This window comes from Macaca mulatta, chromosome 5 (assembly GCF_049350105.2).
Source record: "Macaca mulatta isolate MMU2019108-1 chromosome 5, T2T-MMU8v2.0, whole genome shotgun sequence".
NCBI classification, from domain to species: Eukaryota; Metazoa; Chordata; class Mammalia; order Primates; family Cercopithecidae; genus Macaca; species Macaca mulatta.
The window spans coordinates 196,497,769-196,518,671 of NC_133410.1; the positions used below are offsets into that span (position 1 = coordinate 196,497,769).

At 44.1% G+C, this 20,903-nt stretch overlaps 1 protein-coding gene across 1 annotated transcript; it reads right to left on the reverse strand.

Moving 5' to 3' along the window:
* Window positions 1-591: 591 nt before the first annotated feature.
* TRIML2 (tripartite motif family like 2) lies at window positions 592-19,276 on the reverse strand. The gene is made up of 8 exons (XM_015139663.3): window positions 18,945-19,276; window positions 14,649-15,425; window positions 14,304-14,399; window positions 10,816-11,010; window positions 9,106-9,246; window positions 7,408-7,430; window positions 7,145-7,245; window positions 592-1,264 (listed from the first exon to the last, which is right to left on the reverse strand). Exons 2-8 carry the CDS (start codon window positions 14,832-14,834, stop codon window positions 693-695), a joined length of 1,314 nt encoding a protein of 437 aa, XP_014995149.1. The 5' UTR covers window positions 14,835-15,425; window positions 18,945-19,276; the 3' UTR covers window positions 592-692.
* Between the last annotated feature and the right edge of the window lie 1,627 nt (window positions 19,277-20,903).

The following is a 20,903-nucleotide window of genomic DNA, read 5'->3' on the forward strand; positions in this document are numbered from 1 at the left end:
TAGCTGGGCGTGGTGGTGGGCACCTGTAACCCCAGCTACTTGGGAGGCTAAGGCAGGAGAACTGCTTGAACCCGGGGAGGTTGTGGTGAGCTGAGATCAAGCCACTGCACTCCAGCCTGGGCGACAAGAGCGAAATTCCGTCTCAAAAAAAAAGAAAAATAAAAATTTAAAATATTCACATTTTCCACAACTCCTCCTTCTTATCCACATAAAATATCTACATATATTATTATTCTCTATTCGGAATAAAAATTTTGGGAGGTCCCGATACTCACTGTCAGTAATGGGATGTCTCTCTTCCTCATGGTGGCATGCTTACATCTGAAGTCCTGCTTTCATTCCGGATTAGACCTGATTCTGCAAATGTTTTCACAAATAGATCGAGTTCCTAACCTAGTTCTAACGACCCCAGACTATATTTCTTCTCTAATTCCCCAACCCTATGATGCATATGCGTTTGTTCTCATTAGTGTCGGATTTCCCTGTTATTATCATTCATGATTCAAGTTAAGTGCAACCTCTTCCACTACACACATTTGTGTTGACAGTTACATAAATGCAACGGCTCCGGATATTAAATCAGGCTCCGACTCCCGGAATGCTTTTTATTGGGTTAGTTTACAAAAATTATTTCAATGTCCTGTTCTCCAACTTTCTGGTCTCTTGTGGTGCTGGAGTTTGCACACAGAAGATTAAGGGCTAACAGCAGCATCACAAGAAGGACCGTGTTGCGGGGAGATGGTGAGGGAGTCTGGACTTGTGTCTCCGTTTGGGATACAGAGGGAAAACACAGGCCTGAGAGCTCCTTGGAAGGCGCAATGGGAGAAACTGTAAATGAGGGACGTCTCGGTCACATTGTAGAATGATATCTGCCCGTGTTCGTAGTCAAGGAAAATCCCAACTGTGTCCAACTTCTTTTTCAGGAAAAGCCTTTTCAGAGGGGGGAAGACCCAGAGGGTCCACTCCGTCCCCATCACCGACCCTGTGAGCAAGACTTTCTCTCCGGAAGCTCTGGCCGTGCTGCCCTTCGTGTCTGCAGAGCCGTGGAATATGCCCACTTGCCACCTGGTTGCCTTTTCCACGTCCACCTCCCAGTAGTGCCGCCCTGAGGTGAAGCTCTCCGCAGCCAGCACCATGGCACTGAAGTCCAATCTTCCTGGGTCGCCAGCCCCATCCTGCTGCCCATGCCTCAATTTCACAGTTCTCAGGTCCTCAGATAAGGCCAGGCAGGGATGAGCTGTTTCAGGATCCAACGTTAAATGTCCTGCCAGGAAAGAAAACCCTCGTTAACGTAGGAGTTCACCAATGCCAATGCCAGAGACGTGATTCTAACACACCTGGGCTTCCCACTGAGTGGGCACAAGCCCCAGGCGCAGACACGGGAGAGGCAATTTGGGAGGGTCCAGAAAAAGGAACCTCTAAACTTTACTTCAATATGGACCTCGTGGAGGAAAAAGTCCATAAGATATGGAAAGGGACACAGTCTGCCTGAGCAGGAAGAATAAAACAAAGACGAATGGGCTAAGGAAGGTTTAGAAACACCTTCACCCGGCCAGGCACGGTGGCTTACAAGGTCAGGGGTTCAAGACCAGCCTGGCCAAGACGGTAAAACCCCATCTCTATTTAAAAAAATACAAAAATTAGCCACGTGTGGTGGCGGACGCCTATAATCCCAGCTTCTCGGGAGGCTGAGGTAGAAAATTGCTTGAACCCGGGAAGCAGAGGTTGCAGTGAGCCGAGATCATGCCACTGCAGTCCAGCCTGGGCGACAGAGCAAAACAAACATCTCAAAACAAACAACAAAACAAACAACATCTCAAAACAAACCATCTCAAAACAAACAACAAAAAACACCTTCACCCCAGAGGCTGTCAAACTGTCCTGGTGCCAAGTTCCACCCAGATATCACTTGGGACCCAACCCTGGTCTTCTACAGGTCTCCAAGCCTGGAGCAGACGGAGGAGTAAGCTAGCAGCAACTCATTCATGGCCCTCCCAATGATGTACTCTACACATCTTAAATATCTCCACAGGGTAACATAGAGGCCTGGAAACTGCGGACAACAGGCCCTGGACATCAGGCAGTAAGTACATCAGAGAATTCTCCAGTGGAGGACAGAACACCTGTGAGGACCCTCCAGCAACTGACGCTGAGAACAAGCAGGCTCAATGAATTCCTCATACCTGCACAAATATACCTTCTTCCTACTCTGTTCCTCTCACCTCTTTCTGCCCAACCTCTATCTATCATGATCTTTCACAGGGCTTGGTCCTGGGACCCCTTTCAAGTAGTATATTCTCCTTCGCTGCGTCCAGGTAACTGTGCTTCAGTTTTAAAGACCTTCCCTGTGTCTATGACTCACTCTATAAACAGCCAAATACCAGCTGGAAAAAACACAGGAATTTCAAACATAAGACACCCAAAATGGAACTTCAAGGCCAGCCCTCTGCAGTCTCCACTAAGGGAGTTCACAGCTCCCTTACTGCTTCAGCTGTCTAAGCCATAAACCTGGAAAGCCTTTATTTCCTACTTTCTTTTTTTTTTTTTTTTTTTGAGACGGAGTCTCGCTCTGTCTCCCCGGCTGGAGTGCAGTGGCCGGATCTCAGCTCACTGCAAGCTCCGCCTCCCGGGTTCACGCCATTCTCCTGCCTCAGCCTCCCGAGTAGCTGGGACTACAGGCGCCGCCACCTCACCCGGCTAGTTTTTTGTATTTTTTAGTAGAGACGGGGTTTCACCATGTTTGCCAGGATGGTCTCGATCTCCTGACCTCGTGATTCACCCGTCTCGGCCTCCCAAAGTGCTGGGATTACAGGCTTGAGCCACCGCGCCCGGCCTATTTCCTACTTTCTATAATGTGGAATCCAACTTAATTTCTAGTATTTGACTGCAGTAAATTTAATTAACTTAAATCTCTGAATTTGAAGGCCAATTCACATTATTAGGGTGGTCTCAAAAGCTACATGTCTTGAATTTTAAATAAATTGTCTGAGACTCTCAATATTTCCAGGAGACTGGCAGAAACAAATGCAAATTATCTTTGGAAAAATGCACAGCTGTGGCCGGGCACAGTGGTTCACGCTTGTAATCCCAGCACTTCAGGAGGCCGAGGCGGACGGATCACTTGAGGCCAGGACTTCGTGACCAGTCTGGTGAAACCCCATCTCTATTAAAATTACAAAAAGTAGCCGGACCTGGTGGCAGCCTGTAATCCCAGCTACTCAGGAGGGTGAGGCAGGAGCATTGTTTGAATCTGGGAGGCAGAAGTTGCAGTGAGCCGAGATCGTGCCACTGCACTCCAGCCTGGGCAACAGAGCGAGACTCATCTCAAAAACAACAACAATAAGAAAAGGTTGAAGAAGAAAAACCAGGAACATCTCAAGAGAAAAAGAACTTGATAAATTCAACATTGATTCATGATAAAAATTCTTAGTAAACCAGAAATAAAGGGGGACATCCTCAATTTGATGAAAGGCAGTCATAAAAAAATCCTATAGCAAGGGCCAGGCGCGGTGGCTCACGCCTGTAATCCCAGTACTTTGGGAGCCCGAGGCAGGCGGATCACGAGGTTGGGAGTTTGAGACCAGCCTGACCAATGGAGTGAAACCCCGTCTCTACTAAAAATACAAAAATTAGCTGAGTGTCGTAGCACGCGCCTGTAGTCCCAGCTACTCGGGAGGCTGAGGCAGGAGAATCGTTTGAATCTGGGAGGAGGTTGCAGTGAACGAGACTTCATCATTGCTCTCCAACCTGGGTGGCAGAGCCAGACATCATCTCAAAAAACAAAAAAACAAAAAAACAAAATACAAAACAACAAAAAGTCCTACAGCTGTATCAGAATTTACAGTAAAGACTTAATGTCTTCTTTCTTCCTAAGATCAAGAATAAGCAAGTGTCCACTCTCATCACTTCTATTCAACACACCGCAGGTCTGAGCCAGTCCGATACGGCAAGAAAAATACAGAAAAGGCTTACAGACTGGAAAGGCAGAAATAAAGCTACCTAGACTCATATACTGCATGACTCTGTAGAAAACCCCGAAGGATCTATTTACAGAAATCCACTGTCTAATGAGTGAGTTTTGCATAGTAATAGGGTACAAATGTCAATATATATAAAACAATTCCATTTCTATATACTTGTAATGAACTAGAAATGAATGAAATGTCCATTAGAAATTGGTATTTTAAAATACCGTTTACAGCGGTACTAAAAAACATAAAATACTTAGGGATACATCTCCAAATACATATAACATTTGTATGCTGAAAGTGACAAAACACTAATGAGAGAAATCTAAGACCTAAATAAATGGAGATATTTTGTATTCCTGGACTGAAAGCACTAAATATTGTCAAGATGTCAATTCTTCCCAAATTGATCTACGGATTCAATGTAATATCAATAAAAATCCCAGCGGTCCATTCTGAAGAAGCCAACAAGCTGATTTCAAAATTTATGTGGAAAAGCAAACAACCTACAGTAGCCAAAACTATTCCGAAAAAGAATACATTTGGAGAATGCACAGTACCTGCTTCCAAGACTTCCTACAGAGTTATCATTCAAGCCAATGTGCTATTGGCAAAGGAATAGTCAACCATCAATAGACCTCTTAGAGTCACAAATAGACCTGGGTCACATGGATAGAGTCAACCACCAATAGACCTCTTAGAGTCACAAATAGACCTGGTCACATGGATAGAGTCAAAACCAACAGACCTCTTAGAGTCACAAATAGACCTGGTCATATGGATAGAGTCAACCATCAATAGACCTCCTAGAGTCACAAATAGACCTGGTCACATGGATGGAGTCAACCATCAATAGACCTCTTAGAGTCACAAATAGACCTGGTCACATGGATAGAGTCAACCATCAATAGATCTCTTCGAGTCACAAATAGACCTGGTCACATGGATAGAGTCAACCATCAATAGACCTCTTACAGTCACAAATAGGCCTGATCACATGGATAGAGTCAACCACCAATAGACCTCTTACAGTCACAAATAGACCTGGTCACATGGATAGAGTCAAAACCAATAGACCTCTTACAGTCACAAATAGACCAGGGTCACATGGATACAGTCAACCACCAACAGACCTCTTAGAGTCACAAATAGACCTGGTCACATGGATAGAGTCAACCACCAATAGACCTCTTAGAGTCACAAATACATCTGGTCACACATACCAGTTGATTTTCAACAAAGGGGCCAAGTAAATTGAATGGACAACGGTAGTGTTTTTAACAAATGAAACTGGAACAAATGGATACACATGTGACAAAAAATAAAAATAAAAGGTAGGGGGAGGAGAGGGTTTGCACCATTCTGTGAACTGTATACAGATATTAACTCTCAATGGTTCATAGGCCACAATGTAAAACCTAAAACCGTAAAACCTAAAGCCATAAAACTTTTAGAAGGAAATCTTTGTTGGCTTTGGCAAAATTTCTCAAATAAGACACAAAAAGCACAAATCATAAAAGAAAAACATTGATAAATTGAACTTCATCAAAATGCAAAACCTCTACACTTCAAAAGACAGTATTAGGAAAATGAGAATATAAACCATACTGGGAGGAAATATTTGCAAAACATATCTGATAAATGACTGCTAAACAGAATATATAAAGAAATTATAAAACTCAAGAAACATACAACCCAATTTTAAAAAGGGGTTTGTACATGTATTTCACCAAAGTAGAGATAGAGGGAAAATAAACACATGAAAATATGCTCAACATCATTAGTCATTCTGGAAATGCAAATTAAAATGAGATACCACTACACATCTATTGGGTTGGATGTAGTAAAACAAACTGACAATACCAAATGCTGGTGAGAATATAGAGTAACTGAATCTAGCACATTATTGGTGGGAGGGCAAAATGGCACAGGTAGTTTGGAAAACAAGTTTGACAATCTCACCCTTAGATAGTCAATCAAGAACTGTGAAGCTATGCCCACAGAAAAACCTGCATGCTAATATTTACAGCACAGAGCTGGAAACAACCCATGTCCATAGAATTGCAAAAGATAAATAAATTATAGTATATTTCTACAACGGGATATTATCAACAATAAAAAGGAGCAAACTACTGATACATGAAGCAGTCTGGACATTCTGTATCTCAACTGCAGTATGCTGTCAGCCTCGAAAGGCCACACACTGTAGGATTCCATCAATAGGACGCTCTGGAAAAGGTAAAGCTATAAGGACAGGAGATACAAACCCTTTGTTATACATGCTGAATTTCTCCCCCTAGAAGTTTACATTTTTAAGCAGTGGAATCTGCCTGCAATCATGTTTCATGGCTGGGAAACTGGTAAAGAATCTGCAGCCAGGCATGGTGGCTCATGCCTGTAATCCCAGCACTTTGGGAGCCCAAGGCACGAAGACCACCTGAGATCAGGAGTTCGAGACCAGCCTGACCAGCATGGTAAAATCTCGTCTCTACTATAAATACAAAAAATTAGCCGGGTGTGGTGGTGCATGCCTGTAATTCCAGCTACTCGGGAGGCCAAGGCAGGAGAATCACTTGAACCCAGGAAGGGGCGGTTGCAGTGAGCCAAGATCGTACCACCGCACTCTAGCCTGGGCAAAGTGAAACTCCGTGTCCAAAAAAATAAATAAATAAATAAGAATTTGCATGGGAAAAGCTTTCATATAAGATCATACAGTTATTTTCTTGATCGTTATCTAATATGTATAACATATTCAGCTCTCCAGTCTCCTAAAATTTTTATTTATTTATTTAAGATAGAGTCTCGTTCTGTTGCCCAGGCTGGAGTGCAGTGGTGTGATCTCAGCTCACTGCAACCTCCGCCTCCCGGGTTCAAGCAATTCTCCTGCCTCAGCCACTCACGGAGCTGGAACTGCAGGCGTGCATCACCACAACTGGCTAATTTTCGTGTTTTTTGTAGAGATGGGACTTCACCATGTTGGTTAGGCTGGTCTCAAACTCCTGGCCTCAAGCAAACTGCCCGCCTTGGCCTCCCAAAGTACTGGGATTACAGGAGTGACCCCCTATGCTGGCCTAAAATTTTTAAACTACTGGAATTTGTTTCCATTTATGGCAGGAAGGTGACCTGATTCTCAGATACAGAACAGAGCCGTGTGAGCGTCACACGTGTCAACTTACTCTGGAGTACTCTGAACATGCTGCTGAATCCTCTTATGTGGCATAAACTCAAGTCTATGATATGAGCGGGCTCTAGACGCTCAAGCAGCAGTGACTTGCTCCTGAAGGGAAAGGACAGCCTCAGTCATCCGCACAGACCACAGACCCCTTGGTCTAGTAGATGGATCCCATTACCTCCTGCCAGCAAATGCACTCTCCTTATCCCAATCAACATCTTATTGGACTCTGGTTCTGACCCAATTGTATCCAAAATGAAAACTCACCTTTCTAAAGAGTATTTTGCATTCTAAGGGAAAGAAAAGAGACCGGGTTACTACTGGGTTTTTGAGCCGTCTTTTGCAATCTGTGCCCAGGAAAATATCCTCTACAATAAACTCAATTTCCATGTCATGTCTTCAGCCTCATAATGCTAGTTATCAGATGAACAAATTCTAACATGGAAACAGAAAAAGTCAGAAAAATGCATGAAATCATGTTGTTGTATCCCCAAGGAAAATGTTTTCTATCCTTCACCCCAGCAATCTTATTCAGAGCCACCATTTCTCAGTCTTCAGAACGCGAGCATCTATCTGCTTTCCATGCAGGGGGTGGCCAGAGTTGAGCAGGCTGGGAGGGCAGTGGGAGGCAGGCAGAGCCACACCTGCCTGCATGATCAAGAACTGAGCTGCTTCCTAAGGATTTACCTGCAGACGCTTTCCAGATGAGCGCATTCACTTGCAATTATAAGCCTAGCAGAGGGATATGGACAGTCTTAAAGAGACAGTAAGGCCGGGCGCAGTGGCTCATGCCTGTAATCCCAGCACTCTGGGAGGCCCAGGCGGGTGGATCACCTGAAGTCAGGAGTTTGAGACAAGCCTGACCAGAATGGTGAAACTCCATCTCTACTAAAAATACAAAAATTAGCCGGGTGTGGTGGTGGGCGCCTGTAATCCCAACCACTCGGGAGGCTGCGGCAGGAGAATCGCTTGAACCCAGGAGGCAGAGATTGCAGTGAGCCAAGATCACTCCACTGCACTCCAACCTGGGCAATAGAGTGAGACTCCATCTAAAAAAAAAAGATAACCCACTTTTTGAAAAGGAAACGTATGTTACTGTACAAAATTCAAAATATGCAAATACTTACCACAGACTGAGTAGCTTCTTCACAACAGAAATTCATTTCTCGCGGTTCTGGAGGCCGGGAATCTCCAGATCAAGGCACCGGCAGATTCCGTGTCCGCTGAGGGCTCCAGCCCTCCTAGGTAGCCTCCATCTCCAGCCTCACAAGCCGAAGGCGCAAGGTCTTCCTCCGCCTCTTTTATAAGGGCCCTAATCCTACTCACAGGGGCTCTGCCCCCAGGACCCACTCACTACCCAAAGGCCCCACCTCCCAATACCATCGCCTTGGGGAAGAGGATGTCAACATAAATATTTTGGAGGGACACAAACATTCAGACCATAGCAGATAATCTCACCCTTGTTTCAAGATCATCGCAGATGACTATATATTTATTTATTTTTGCCAGAAAGTCTGTGACTGTTAGCAGGCACACATGTATATGTGTGTATATATACTTCTTATCGAAAGATCAAACGAAAAGCAATCTGCATCTTTCTTTTTCACTTGAGTGCTTGAAGATACTCTTGTAGTGCCTATAGAGCTGTTTTATTCTTTATGATTACAGAATATTTCATTGTATGGATGTATCATAATTTGACTAATCAATTAACCACACTGTCACATCTCAATCCGAACTTACTGCTTTAAGGTGAGAATTAATCTCATAAGCAGCTCCACACTATCCCACAAAGCTACGACCATTCCTAATGCTTTTGGCAGCTAAAAAATAGTCGTGCAGTCTTCTTTTGTAGTTGAAGATCATTGGATATTGTGTTCTGGCAGCAACCCCTAATGAGTACTGTCCACTTCTCATTTCTCAAATACTGGAATGAATTTTATTTTCTTTTCCCCAGCATCTTACCTTGAGCAATGCTAAGGCGTCTTCCCCACACTTCTTCTCAAGCTCCGTGGTGAGTTTTTGGAGGCTGCAGATCTGTTCAGAAACCCTGGCTTCACTCTCCTTCAGTTTCTTCATGTTCTCTCTCCCCACATGGCTCAGTCTCTGCAGAAGCATCTCTTTGTTACTATTTAACAACCTCAAGTTCAGGAACAAGAGTTCGGTAACTTCTCCTATTGATTCATTCAACCATGTCTTTAAAAACCTGCTTTTTGGCTGGGCACGGTGGCTCACGCCTGAATCCCAGCACTTTGGGTGGCCAAGGCCAGCAGATCATGAGGTCAGGTGTTCGAGACCAGCCTGGCCAACATGGTGAAACTTGGTCTCCACTAAAAGTACAAAAATCAGCCAGGGGTGGTGGCGGGCGCCTATAATCCCAACTACTCAGGAGGCTGAAGCAGGAGAATTGCTTGAACCCGGGAGGCAGAGGTTGCAGTGAGCCAAGATCGTGCCACTGCACTCCAGCCTGAGCAACAGAGCAAGACTCTGTCTCAAAGAAAAAAAAAAAAAAAAACCAAACCAAACCAAACAAACCTGCTTTTCTGCCTGCTACCCCAGGAATAGACATAATTAGGCAAGACCATGATATTGTTGAAGCAGGATTCCTCTCAAGAGACAGTGGATTCTTTGACCCCATTATGTATGTTTAAGCTGACACAGATGTGGGTACATGCAGCCCTTACTCAAATTAACATGTACCTAAAACATTTCATGTTTTTTCTGTGGCTGCTCAGAAGGTTCCCTATTTTTTCATTAACTTGAAATCAATTAAAATTAAGTTATATAGATTAACTAATAAGAAATACATAATTATGTACTGATATTGGTTTTCTTTTTATCCTTCCAAGTATACTTTACATAGGTAGTCACATAAGCAACGTGAGTATGTTATTTAGGGGGAAAGAACATAAACATAAGTGATAGTTTATTATATTTGATTACTAATCCGACAACTTACTTTTTTCTTGGAGAACATTCCTTATTCATATACACAGAGCCGTGACACCATCGTAACATGCTGAAGAGTATTCTTCCATGTATGTGCAGACCACATTTTGTGAGTCTTCTATTGATAAATACAGGGTGTTTCTAACCTCTTGCTATGAATAAATGTTATAATTGTAGTATTTCCTACTCATCAACTGCTTAACATGAAGCAAGACACTGTTTAATAAGCCTAGCAGATTACCTCACTCAAATCTCACAATAATTTTATAAATTAGGGGCCATTGTTATGTGCAGTTTACAGCTAAAGGAACCAAGTCAAAGGTTAAGCAGCAGGTCGTAGGCCACCCAGGAGCCAGTAAACAGCTGACTCAGATAGGAACTCCATTCATCTGGCTTCAAAGGAGAATTCTAAACCATGGCTCTAAACTGAAACTCAGTTTCAGTGTTGCCTTATCCAGGTATCTTTTTCTATGTGTGTAAGTATATTTGAAGTATAATAGAGTAATATGTGTACAAATATATTTATAGGTATATTGTGCTTTATTTATGTCTTTTTATATGCATGTGAAGATAAATTCATAGAAATAGAGTTGCCAGGTAGGTATATAATTCATTTAATACATGTGTGGTTGTCACTGGATATGTTATTCCAGAATTGACATAATGTTCAGCTCTTCTTTTTCTCATTTTTCAAATATTAAGAGGATGTCGTTTTCAACATCTCACCTGCAGCATTTCCTGGAACATCTCCTCTAACTCTGTGGCAAGTTGGATCACTTGATTCAGAAGGCCTTCTCTCAAGTTCAAGTCAGACGTGCATTCTTGCTGTCTCTGGAGATTCAGCTCACACTCTTCATCCAACAACCGGAGTCTCATACTATACTCAGACTCAATCATCTTTTTAAAATTTTGTTCCTCTTCCTTCCTCATATAGACATGATAGACTTCAGGTTAAACATGATAGATTAACACCACACACACACATTATAATAGTTATATATATCTCTCTCTCTCTCTCTTACATTGACCACAATGTGTTCTTTCCATCTCTAACCCCAATATAAAGACAAGGAAGGCCGGACGCGGTGGCTCACGCCTGTAATCCCAGCATTTTGGGAGGCCAAGGTGGGCAGATCACAAGGTCAGGAGATCGAGACCATCCTGGCCAACGTGGTGAAAACCCGTCTCTACTAAAAATACAAAAATTAGCTAGGCGTGGTGGCACATGCCTGTAATCCCAGCTACTTGGGAGGCTGAGGCAGGAGAATCGGTTGAACCTGGGAGGCGGAGGTTGCAGTAAGCCGAGTTCACACCACTGCACTCCAGCCTGGCAACAGAGCTAGACTCCGTCTCAAAAAAAAAAAAGACAAGGAAATATAAAGTACAGAAGCAATAAACCCAAAGGACAAATGGAATTTGAGTCAACATCAGCCAAGACATCAACACAATTTTACAACATAAAATGCAGACGAAGAAATGTTCATCAATAAGGAAAAACTAAGGAAGCTACAGCCTCTGTCAACACAGAGGAGGAGACCAGGACATTGGGAAAGGGCCAATGGGATTTGCTGATGCTTGGGTAAGAGGTGTGGGGAAAAAAAGAAGTCATGGACGAAAGACACCAAAAATTTCAGGCTAAGCAACTGGAAGAATGGAATTATCAAAATATAGATAGAGAATCTATGGCAGGGCTGGATTCCAGAAGTGAGGCGTGCGCATTAGTTAGGGATGTGATGAATTTGGTTAGTTAGGGATGTGATGAATTTGGTTAGTCAATTAGACATCCAAGTAAAGATAGTAAGTAGGAAACTGGACGTGAAGTCTACTACCTTTTGGAAGTCTGGGCTAGGGATATATATTTGGGAGTAGTCATCTTAGAGATGCTTAAGTAACATCTCTATTAAGCTATTTAAGATTCAATGAAATCGTCCGGGCGCTGTGGCTCACATCTGTAATTCCAGCACTTTGGGAGGCTGAGGCAGATGGATCATGAGTCAGCAGTTCGAGACCAGCCTGACCAATATGGTGAAACCCTTGTCTACTAAAAATACAAAAATTAGCCAGGCATGATGATGGGCACCTGTAATGTCAGCTACTTGGGAGACTAAGGCAGGAGAATCGCTTGAACCCGGGAGGCGGAGGTTGCAGTGAGCCGAGATCGAGCCACTGCTCTTTAGCCTGGGCAACAAGAGCGAAACTCCGTCTCAAAAAAAAAAAAAAAAAAAAAAAAGATTCAATGAAATCAAGATTTATCAAGAACCTGACCACTTCTCACCACCTCTTTACCTGTCCCCCAGCTCACCATCATCTCTCCCTAATTACTGCCAGTCCCTTTACACGTCTCTCCACCTCTGCTTTTACTACCTTAATGTCTATTTTCATTTGGCAGCTAGCATGTTTCTATGAAATGGAAGTTAAACCATGTCAGTCTTCTGTGCAAAACCTTCCAGTGGTTTTGAACCTTGTATTTCACTGAAGGCTAGCCACCCTGAATGACTGACCATCTTCTGATCTCATCACCTACAGCTCCCATTTCCTTACACAGCTCCAGCCAGATACATGGCAGCCTCCAGGCCTTCCCTCTGCCTAGAATATTCCTCCCCAAGATAACCGCATGGCTCAACCCCTCACCTCCTTCGGTGCCACCTTCTGAATAACAAGGTTCTGATCACTTTATTTAAAAGCTCACTCCATTGCTTTCTTTCTCACTTAAAACAATTTTTTTAAACATTTCCCATGTAACATACTATACATTAGGCCGCGCACGGTGGCTCAAGCCTGTAATCCCAGCACTTTGGGATGCCGAGGCGGGCGGATCACGAGGTCAGGAGATCAAGACCATCCTGGGTAACTCGGTGAAACCCCGTCTCTACTAAAAAATACAAAAAACTAGCCGGGCGAGGTGGCGGGCGCCTGTAGTCCCAGCTACTTGGGAGGCTAAGGCAGGAGAATTGCTTGAACCCGGGAGGTGGAGCTTGCAGTGAGCTGCGATCGCGCCACTGCACTCTAGCCTGGGCGACACAGCGAGACTCCGTCTCAAAAAAAAAAAAACAAAAAACGCTACACATTAAACTTATTTTGTTTACTTCCACTAGAATTTAAGTTCCACAAAATCAGAACTGTTTTTTTTTTTTGTTTTCCATTGACGCGCCCCTAGCAGCTTGCATAGTTCCTGGCAAACAGTGAGATCTCAGTATTTGCTGAACATGTGGTGCTTGAAACTTAAAAAAAAGGGGGGATTAGCTGAAAAATTCTTGCTTAGCCAGGCAATTCTCCTCCACTATCTTCCCCAACTAGGCATTTACTTCCTTTAAAAACTGAGGGAAAGAAAAGACCCAGAATCGGGGATACCTTGCACAGAATAAGATTAAGTATGAAGACACGGTCTGAAATTAGAAGTGAAATGTGCCTAACAGGTGGTGAACCCTCAAATCTGGATAGCAATTCTCAAATCGCTCTTTAAAGGGTTTCAGAATTTATGTGGCAACCAGAAGTACAAGAGATGCTCCTTCTCCTATGTCATTGTTCCGAATGGTGTCACTAATCTTTTTGATCATTGCAAATAGCATTGCGAATGCCATTTTACTCACAATATAATTTGTATTTCTCTTACCATGAACAAAAGTTCAGATTCTTTCAATGTATTTAAAATATATTTACACTTTCTTTTCTGCAAACTCTTATTTGATCATTATTTAAAATTAAGTTTCTAGTCTTTTTCTTACTGATTTATTTTTATTTATTTATTTTTTTTTTGAGACGGATTCTTGCTCTGGGGCCCAGGCTGGAGTCCAGTAGTGTGATCTCAGCTCACTGCAGTCTCTGCCTCCTCTCCTGGTTCAAGCGATTCTCCTGCCTCAGCCTCCCGAGTAGCTGGGGTTACAGGCTCGTGGAACCACGCCCAGCTACTTTTTGTATTTTTAATAGAGACGGAGTTCCACCATGTTGGCCAGGCTGGTCTCAAACTCCTGACCTCAAGTGATTCGCCCTCCTCAGCCTCCCAAAGTGCTGGGATTACAGGCGTGAGCCACCGCGCCTAGCCTCTTACTGACTTTAAAAAGCTTTTTATACATTAAGATATTAGCACTTTTCCTTCCTATAGATTTCACATGTTTTTCCTGCTTTGTGATTTGTCTTTTGACTTTGTTTATGATACACTATTTTCTGACAACATTACTGGTAATTTTCCCCCAAGAATCACGATAAGCACTGACCTGAATCATCGCCATTCTTTCTTGCTCATCAGTCAATATGCTTTTAGCTGCTTCAAGTTTCTCCCTCGATGTATTCAATATTTCCTGGAATAACTTCTAGAGAGAAAGCACAGAATTCCAGGTGAGATCATTGATTTACAACAGTTGGATTCCTAACCTTAGAGTTCAACAGCCAACAACTCTGAGTATATATTTTCTTAGCCTTTAGGTTGAAGGTTCAATGAACTTATCTAATATTCTTTAATAAACATCGACTAAGATCATGGTTTTGGAGGACTGGAATATCTGTCCATTTCATCCGTATAGGAGTTGGCCAGAGGGTTTTGGGATTTGCGAGACTCTTACCCTGTAATTCTCAGCAGCCTCTTGTATCCCACACACCGCGTGATGTTTGTGCTCCTGGGACTGGAAGCATTTGCTGCAGAGTGTGATTTGGTCAACATCACAGAACAGCTGTATCGGTTCCAGGTGTGTTTCACAACAGGCATCTTCCGTGATGTGCTGTAACTGAGGGCTGAGCCTTTTGGACATCCTGGTAGGTGTTGAAGACTGGACTGTTTGCTTCTGCTGAGATATTTCCCTGCACTCGGAATGAGAAACAATGGTGGCTTCCTTTGTTTTCTGGAGCAGGCACACACACTTGGCAACTTCAGGGTCCACAAAGATCCAAGGAAATAGTCCACACAGGCAGAGCGGGTCGGCGCTCTGGACTCCTCAAATCCAACAAACTTCTGGCGGCTGCCTGCTTGGGGAAAAGACAGAGTTAGGCCAGTGTTCTAAGATCAGCGGGGCTCCCTCAGGTCTTCTGACGATCTTGAGCAATAGGCTGAAAATTAATTACAAAGAACAGCACGCACCTATGAGTCATCTGGGGGAAAACAGTGCTCAAAAGGCATCGTACGAAAGAAGTTCATTGATAGAATTACAGAAAAAACCCACAACTAGTTGAAAAAGTTATTAAAATACTTTCCCTTTGAGAGACAGGGTCTTGCTCTGTCGCCCAGTCTGGAGTACAGTGGGGTGACCACAGCTCACTGCAGCCTCTGGTGAACTCCTGGGCTCCGGCGATCCTCCCGCCTCAGCTTCTGGAGTAGCTGGGACTACAAGGCGGCTCAAAACACACTGCAACAGAAGGAATGGGGAAGCGAAGAAGTGAAAACAGCTCCTCTTTTTTTTTGAGACCGAGTCTCGCTCTGTCCCCCAGGCTGGAGGGCAGTGGCGTGATCTCCGCTCACTGCAAGCTCCGCCTCCCGGGTTCCCGCCGTTCTCCTGCCTCAGTCTCCCGAGTGGAGTAGCTGGGACTACGGGCGCCCGCAGCCACGCCCGGCTAATATTTTTGTATTTTCAGTAGAGACAGGGTTTCACCCCTGTTAGCCAGGATGGTCTCGACCTCCTGACCTCATGATCCGCCCGCCTCGGCCTCCCAAAGTGCTGGGATTCCAGGCGTGAGCCACCGCGCCGGGCCAAAAACAGCTCTTCTAAGAAGCCATCCATTAAACAGATTTGCAAAACAGTGAAACCAAGCCACTCTTCTCAAAAATTTTGTTTCCGAAATAAAATCTCAGGAGTGACGTGAGGCGCAGCCCGCGGTCCGGACGGGAGCGCCCTGGCTCCTTCTCAGTAATTTTGTTTCCGAAATAAAACTTTAGGAGTGACGTGAGGAGCAGCCCGCGGTCCGGACGGGAGCGCCCTGGTTCCTTCTCAATAATTTTGTTTCCGAAATAAAACTTTAGGAGTGACGTGAGGCGCAGCCCGCGGTCCGGACGCGAGCGCCCCGGCTCCTTCCTCGTCGACTCCATCTTGGCGGTGGCGGCAGCCGGAAGCGCGGTTCAGTTGCCAACCTGCAGTTCTGGGTCCGCGCCCCGGAGCTTCCTGCCCTGCAGGGGACCGGCCCGGAGACGGTCTCTGGGTGGCGGCGGCTGCGCCACTGGGGGGCCTCGCCCCGGAAGATCGATCGTGCTCCTGGCAGGCGCGCCCCTGGACCAGGCTGCGCCACTGGGGGGCCTCGCCCCGGAAGATCGATCGTGCTCCTGGCAGGCGCGCCCCTGGACCAGGCTGCGCCACTGGGGGGCCTCGCCCCGGAAGATCGATCGCGCTCCTGGCAGGCGCGCCCCTGGACCAGGGCCGGGTGGAGGCCCCGACTGCCCGGGAAGCCGCAGGCCCCATGCCGGGAGGCCACGTCCGTGGTTCCCGGGCCGCGCTGGGAAAGCGACAGGTCAGACTCTCACTCAGGTGGCCGCACGGGAAGAAGACAGGCCGGGCTGAGCCGCGGATGCGGTACAAGCGGCGTTTGTCAACGTTGTGCCCGTCTTTGGCAAGAAGAAGGCCCCCAATGCCCTTCTTCCTAAGTCCTTTGTAATTCTGACTTTCTCTATTAATAAAAAAGCCACTTAGCTCGAAATTTTCTTTCAGAAAAAGGTTTTTGTTTTTATTATTTATTTATTTATGAGACAGAATCTCACTCTCACCCAGGCTGGAGTGCGGTGGTGGGATCTCAGCTCACTGCAACCTCCGTCTCCCGGGTTCAAGCGATTCACCTGCCTCAGCCTCCCGAGTAGCTGGGACTACAGGCGCGGCCACCACACCCGGCTGATTTTTTGTATTTTTAGTAAGAGACGGGGTTTCACTGTGTTAGCCACACTGGTCTCGAACTCCCGACCTCAGGTGATCGACCCGCCTCGGCCTCCCAAAATGCTGGAATTACAAGCGTGAGCCACCGTGGTTGGCTTGTTTTATATTATTTTAAATGAATAATTATAAAATGCAGTTTTAAATTTCTAATACAGTAAACATAGATACTGACAATCATAAACAAAAGCTTATTAGGACCTTCATCAATAATGAGTGCAAAGGAGTACTGATTCCAAAAAGTTGAGAATCTTGGCCTGAAAAGGCATATTCCCCGCAAATGGGACTGTGAATGAATGCATCCATAATTTTGACATGTTTTGTCAGTTTCCCAAGCACAAAAGTTGTACAATTTTGCACTCCAAGCAACAAATTAAAAAGATGTTAAACTTTTGGATCACTGCCCACTGGCTGGGTGAGAAATAGTATATTCATATATTTTCAACTTCCATCCGTTCTATTATTAATATGTCTAAGCCTTTTATATTTTCTTATGCTAAAAAATCATCTTCATTTCTTTTGCTGCCAACTCTTACGTTCAGGCCTATTTCTCAGTTTATTCCATCAGGTTTGGCCTTTTTTGGGGGAGGGATCAATTTTAAGAGATAGTTATAGATCCAACTTCCTGTCGATTATATGCGTTGCAAATACTTTCTCTCTCCTAGTCTTTGAATATGCTTTCATCCTTTGTTCTGCTTAGGTCTTTGAAATCCTGCTGATTTCCCGCATCTTAGGTCCCTGAACATGTCCCAGATGACTCCACTGAGTCACCAAACAAAGAAATTCACCAATTCAAATTTTTCCTTGAGCTCCCAGCAGCAGTTAACATAGCTGACCACGCCCTTCTTCCTACAATGTTTTCTTCTCTCATCAGTCTACAGCTGACATTCCTCTAACTTGACTGGTCTTGTTCTCTGTGGCCTTTTCTGGTCCCACATTCTCTGAACCTCTCAATCTTGGGGTGCTTCAAGGTTGAGTTCTGGTCTCCCAGTCCTGGTCTCTCCCTAGGTAATCTTACTCGTTTTTGAAGATTTAAGTTCCACTCTCTGATTTCAATCTCCTGCCCAATTCTTAACATATTTGCAATAGAATGTATAAGGAGCACCCAAAATTAACATATCTAAAGCCGCTCTGGATCTCAACCCAATGGCTCTCTTCCCCCAAACCCATTCCTTTGGAGCCACAGGTTAAGCCTTCCTTTCACCAACTCAACTATTGTTTTCCAAATTTATATTCTGTCCTGCCCTCCTCGCCCATCTCCAACTCCTCTCTGCTCAACCACCAGAATACTGTTTTGAAACCAAAACCAAGGGAGCAGGTTTTTGGTCACTTTCTATGGCATTTAGAGTAAGATCCAAGTGGCTATCCCAGTCCTATAAAATCTGGCCTCCGGCCTTCAGCTGATTTCACTATAGCTTTCCCCCATCACTGTCAATTCCAGTTGCCTCAGATTCATCACAGCCCTTCCCACTTCCATGGCCAAGGAAGCTGTTCTTTGATATTTTTGCAATTCTGGCTGCCTCTTCTTACTTCTCTTCAGTTCTCGGCTCAAATGTCTTCCCAAGAGAGACCTTTCCATCACTATTCAATCTGAAATACCTTCCTACTACTCATCTCCTTATTTTACTTTCTTTGTAGCTAAGTGATTTTCTTTCTAGGAACACATTCACTTGTGGGTCACTCTCCATCCATAAGAAACTAAGTCCTTTAGATGTCCTGTGTCTACATCTGACATACTCCATGCACTCCATAAAAGATATTTTATGTCAAACTAGTAAAAATTGAAGGTGTAATGAGAGGGCCAGAGACTAAATATTTTTACAGGAACAACAAAGGAAAATTGACGAATTAAGTCCCCAGCATGTTGTCTACCCTTATTTTGTTTTGCCTAATTGTTTTTCTTCAGGCTTTTTCCTGATAACACACAGATACACACACAGATTCTAAGATCAAGTTTAGAAATCTAATGAAACAATTATTAAGAAAATGATCTACAGAGGAAATCTCACTTACTTTCTTTGTAGCAATCCTGGGTATTTCCTTTTTGTTTGTTTTTTTGTTTTGAGACAGGGTCTTGCTCTGTCGCCCAGGCTGGAATGCAGTGGCGCGATCTCAGCTCACTATAGCCTCGAGCTCCCAGGCTCAAGTGATTTTCCCACCTTGGCCTCCTGAGTAGCTGGGATTACAGGAGCTGCACGACCACACCCAGCAAATTTTTGTACTTTTGTAGAGACGGAGTTTCAGTATGTTTCCCAGGCTGGTCTTGAACTCCTGGGCTCAAGCAATCTGCCTGCCTCAGCCTCCCAAACTGCTGGTATTACAGGAATGAGTCACCACGCCCGACCAAGGTATTTCCTTTAGGGAAAAAGCTGGAACAGTGGAGACTGACCAGATTTTATCAGTTCAGTTCCTCCCTCAGCCCCGCCCTCACACCATCAGGAAGGCATCTGTGAAGTTTCTTATCATATTCACACAATTAATCTAGTACAACGCTTAACAAATGCTCATTACGCATTAGAACCACCTGAGTTTATTAAAACTCAAGGCTCTCCACAGGGTCTCTGATTCCAGAAATCTAGAGTGGGGCCTGTAATTTCCATTTTTAATGAACTACCAGAAAATGCTTAATCACCCTGCCCTTGGTTGGATAAATATCTTGTTTTATCTCCAGTCCCCTGTGCAGAGCCTAACACCTCTAGCTCCTTCAGGTTTGGGATTTTTTTTCTTAATGAGTCTGGTGTATATTGACAATGTCACAAGAAAGAAGCCTTCAAGCTAATACTCAAGAATGTGTTTGTTCCTTAGCAGAAAATAATGCCTGACTTGTTAGTTTCTAGAACGTTTGCTGGAGGAAGTGTTCATTCCATTATCTGTGGAAAGAAAAACCAAGAGTAGGGATAACTGCCTAAGGAATCTGTCACAGATGGGAGGTCAGGGAACAATTCCAGATAATTCATATTTGATATTTGGCCTCAGTGAGGAGGAACTCTTCACAGCTTTCTAAGTTTTATAGTTTTGTCCCTGAGGGTTTTTATTGCATCAGTCAATCAATCCCCTGCTAATCAAACCAGTGAGTTTTTTTGTTTTGTTTTGTTTTTTTAATACTGCTGACAGGATAATGAGAATTCTTCTCCTTGGCTTATCTTTCAGAACCTGGTTCTGCCTTATGGAATCTCAAGTACACCGTTTCTCTTTTTCTTTTTTCTTTCTTTCTTTTTTAGATGGGGGTCTCACTCTGTTGCCTAGGCTGGAGTGCAGTGGCACAATCTCGGCTCACTGCAGCCTCCGCCTCCAAGGTTCAAGCAATTTTCTCAGCCTCCCGAATAGCTGGATTATAGGCGCACCACCACACCTGGCTAATTTGTGTATTTTTAGTGGAGATGGGGTTTCACCATGTTGGCCAGGCTGGTCCCAAACTCCTGACCTCAGTTGATCCACCCTCCTTGGTCTCCCAGAGTTCTGGCCACCGCGCCGGGCCATACACCCTTTCTCTTATCTCAAATGATTACCTACACCCAATCTCTTTTCCAAAACCTAATTCCCCAGTTTGCTTCAAGTAGACCATATTTATTCTTGTGCACCCCTCCCCTCCTCAGCCAGTCCATCCTCCTCTTATTTTTCTAAGCCAATCTTCCTTTCTCTTCTAAACCTGGGTATAGCCAACATCTGTGAAGATACTCACACATACTTGTCAGATACTCTGTCATTTATTCTCACCATCCCCTGAGCTTTCATAACTCTTGAGCTTACTCATTTTGTCAAGAAGACTTTGTAATCTTTGAATCCAATGGAAAATAAACATCAAGCATATTGTCAGGTTTTGAAGTCTCTTAAAGCCTGTTTTAGAGTATTAAATACTTAAATACTTATTATTAAAGCCTGTTTTACTATTAAACAAATATTTATTAAGTTATTAATTCTAAAAGAGTCAATATTTTAAGATAATTCTAAAAGCGTTTCAAAAAAGTGTGC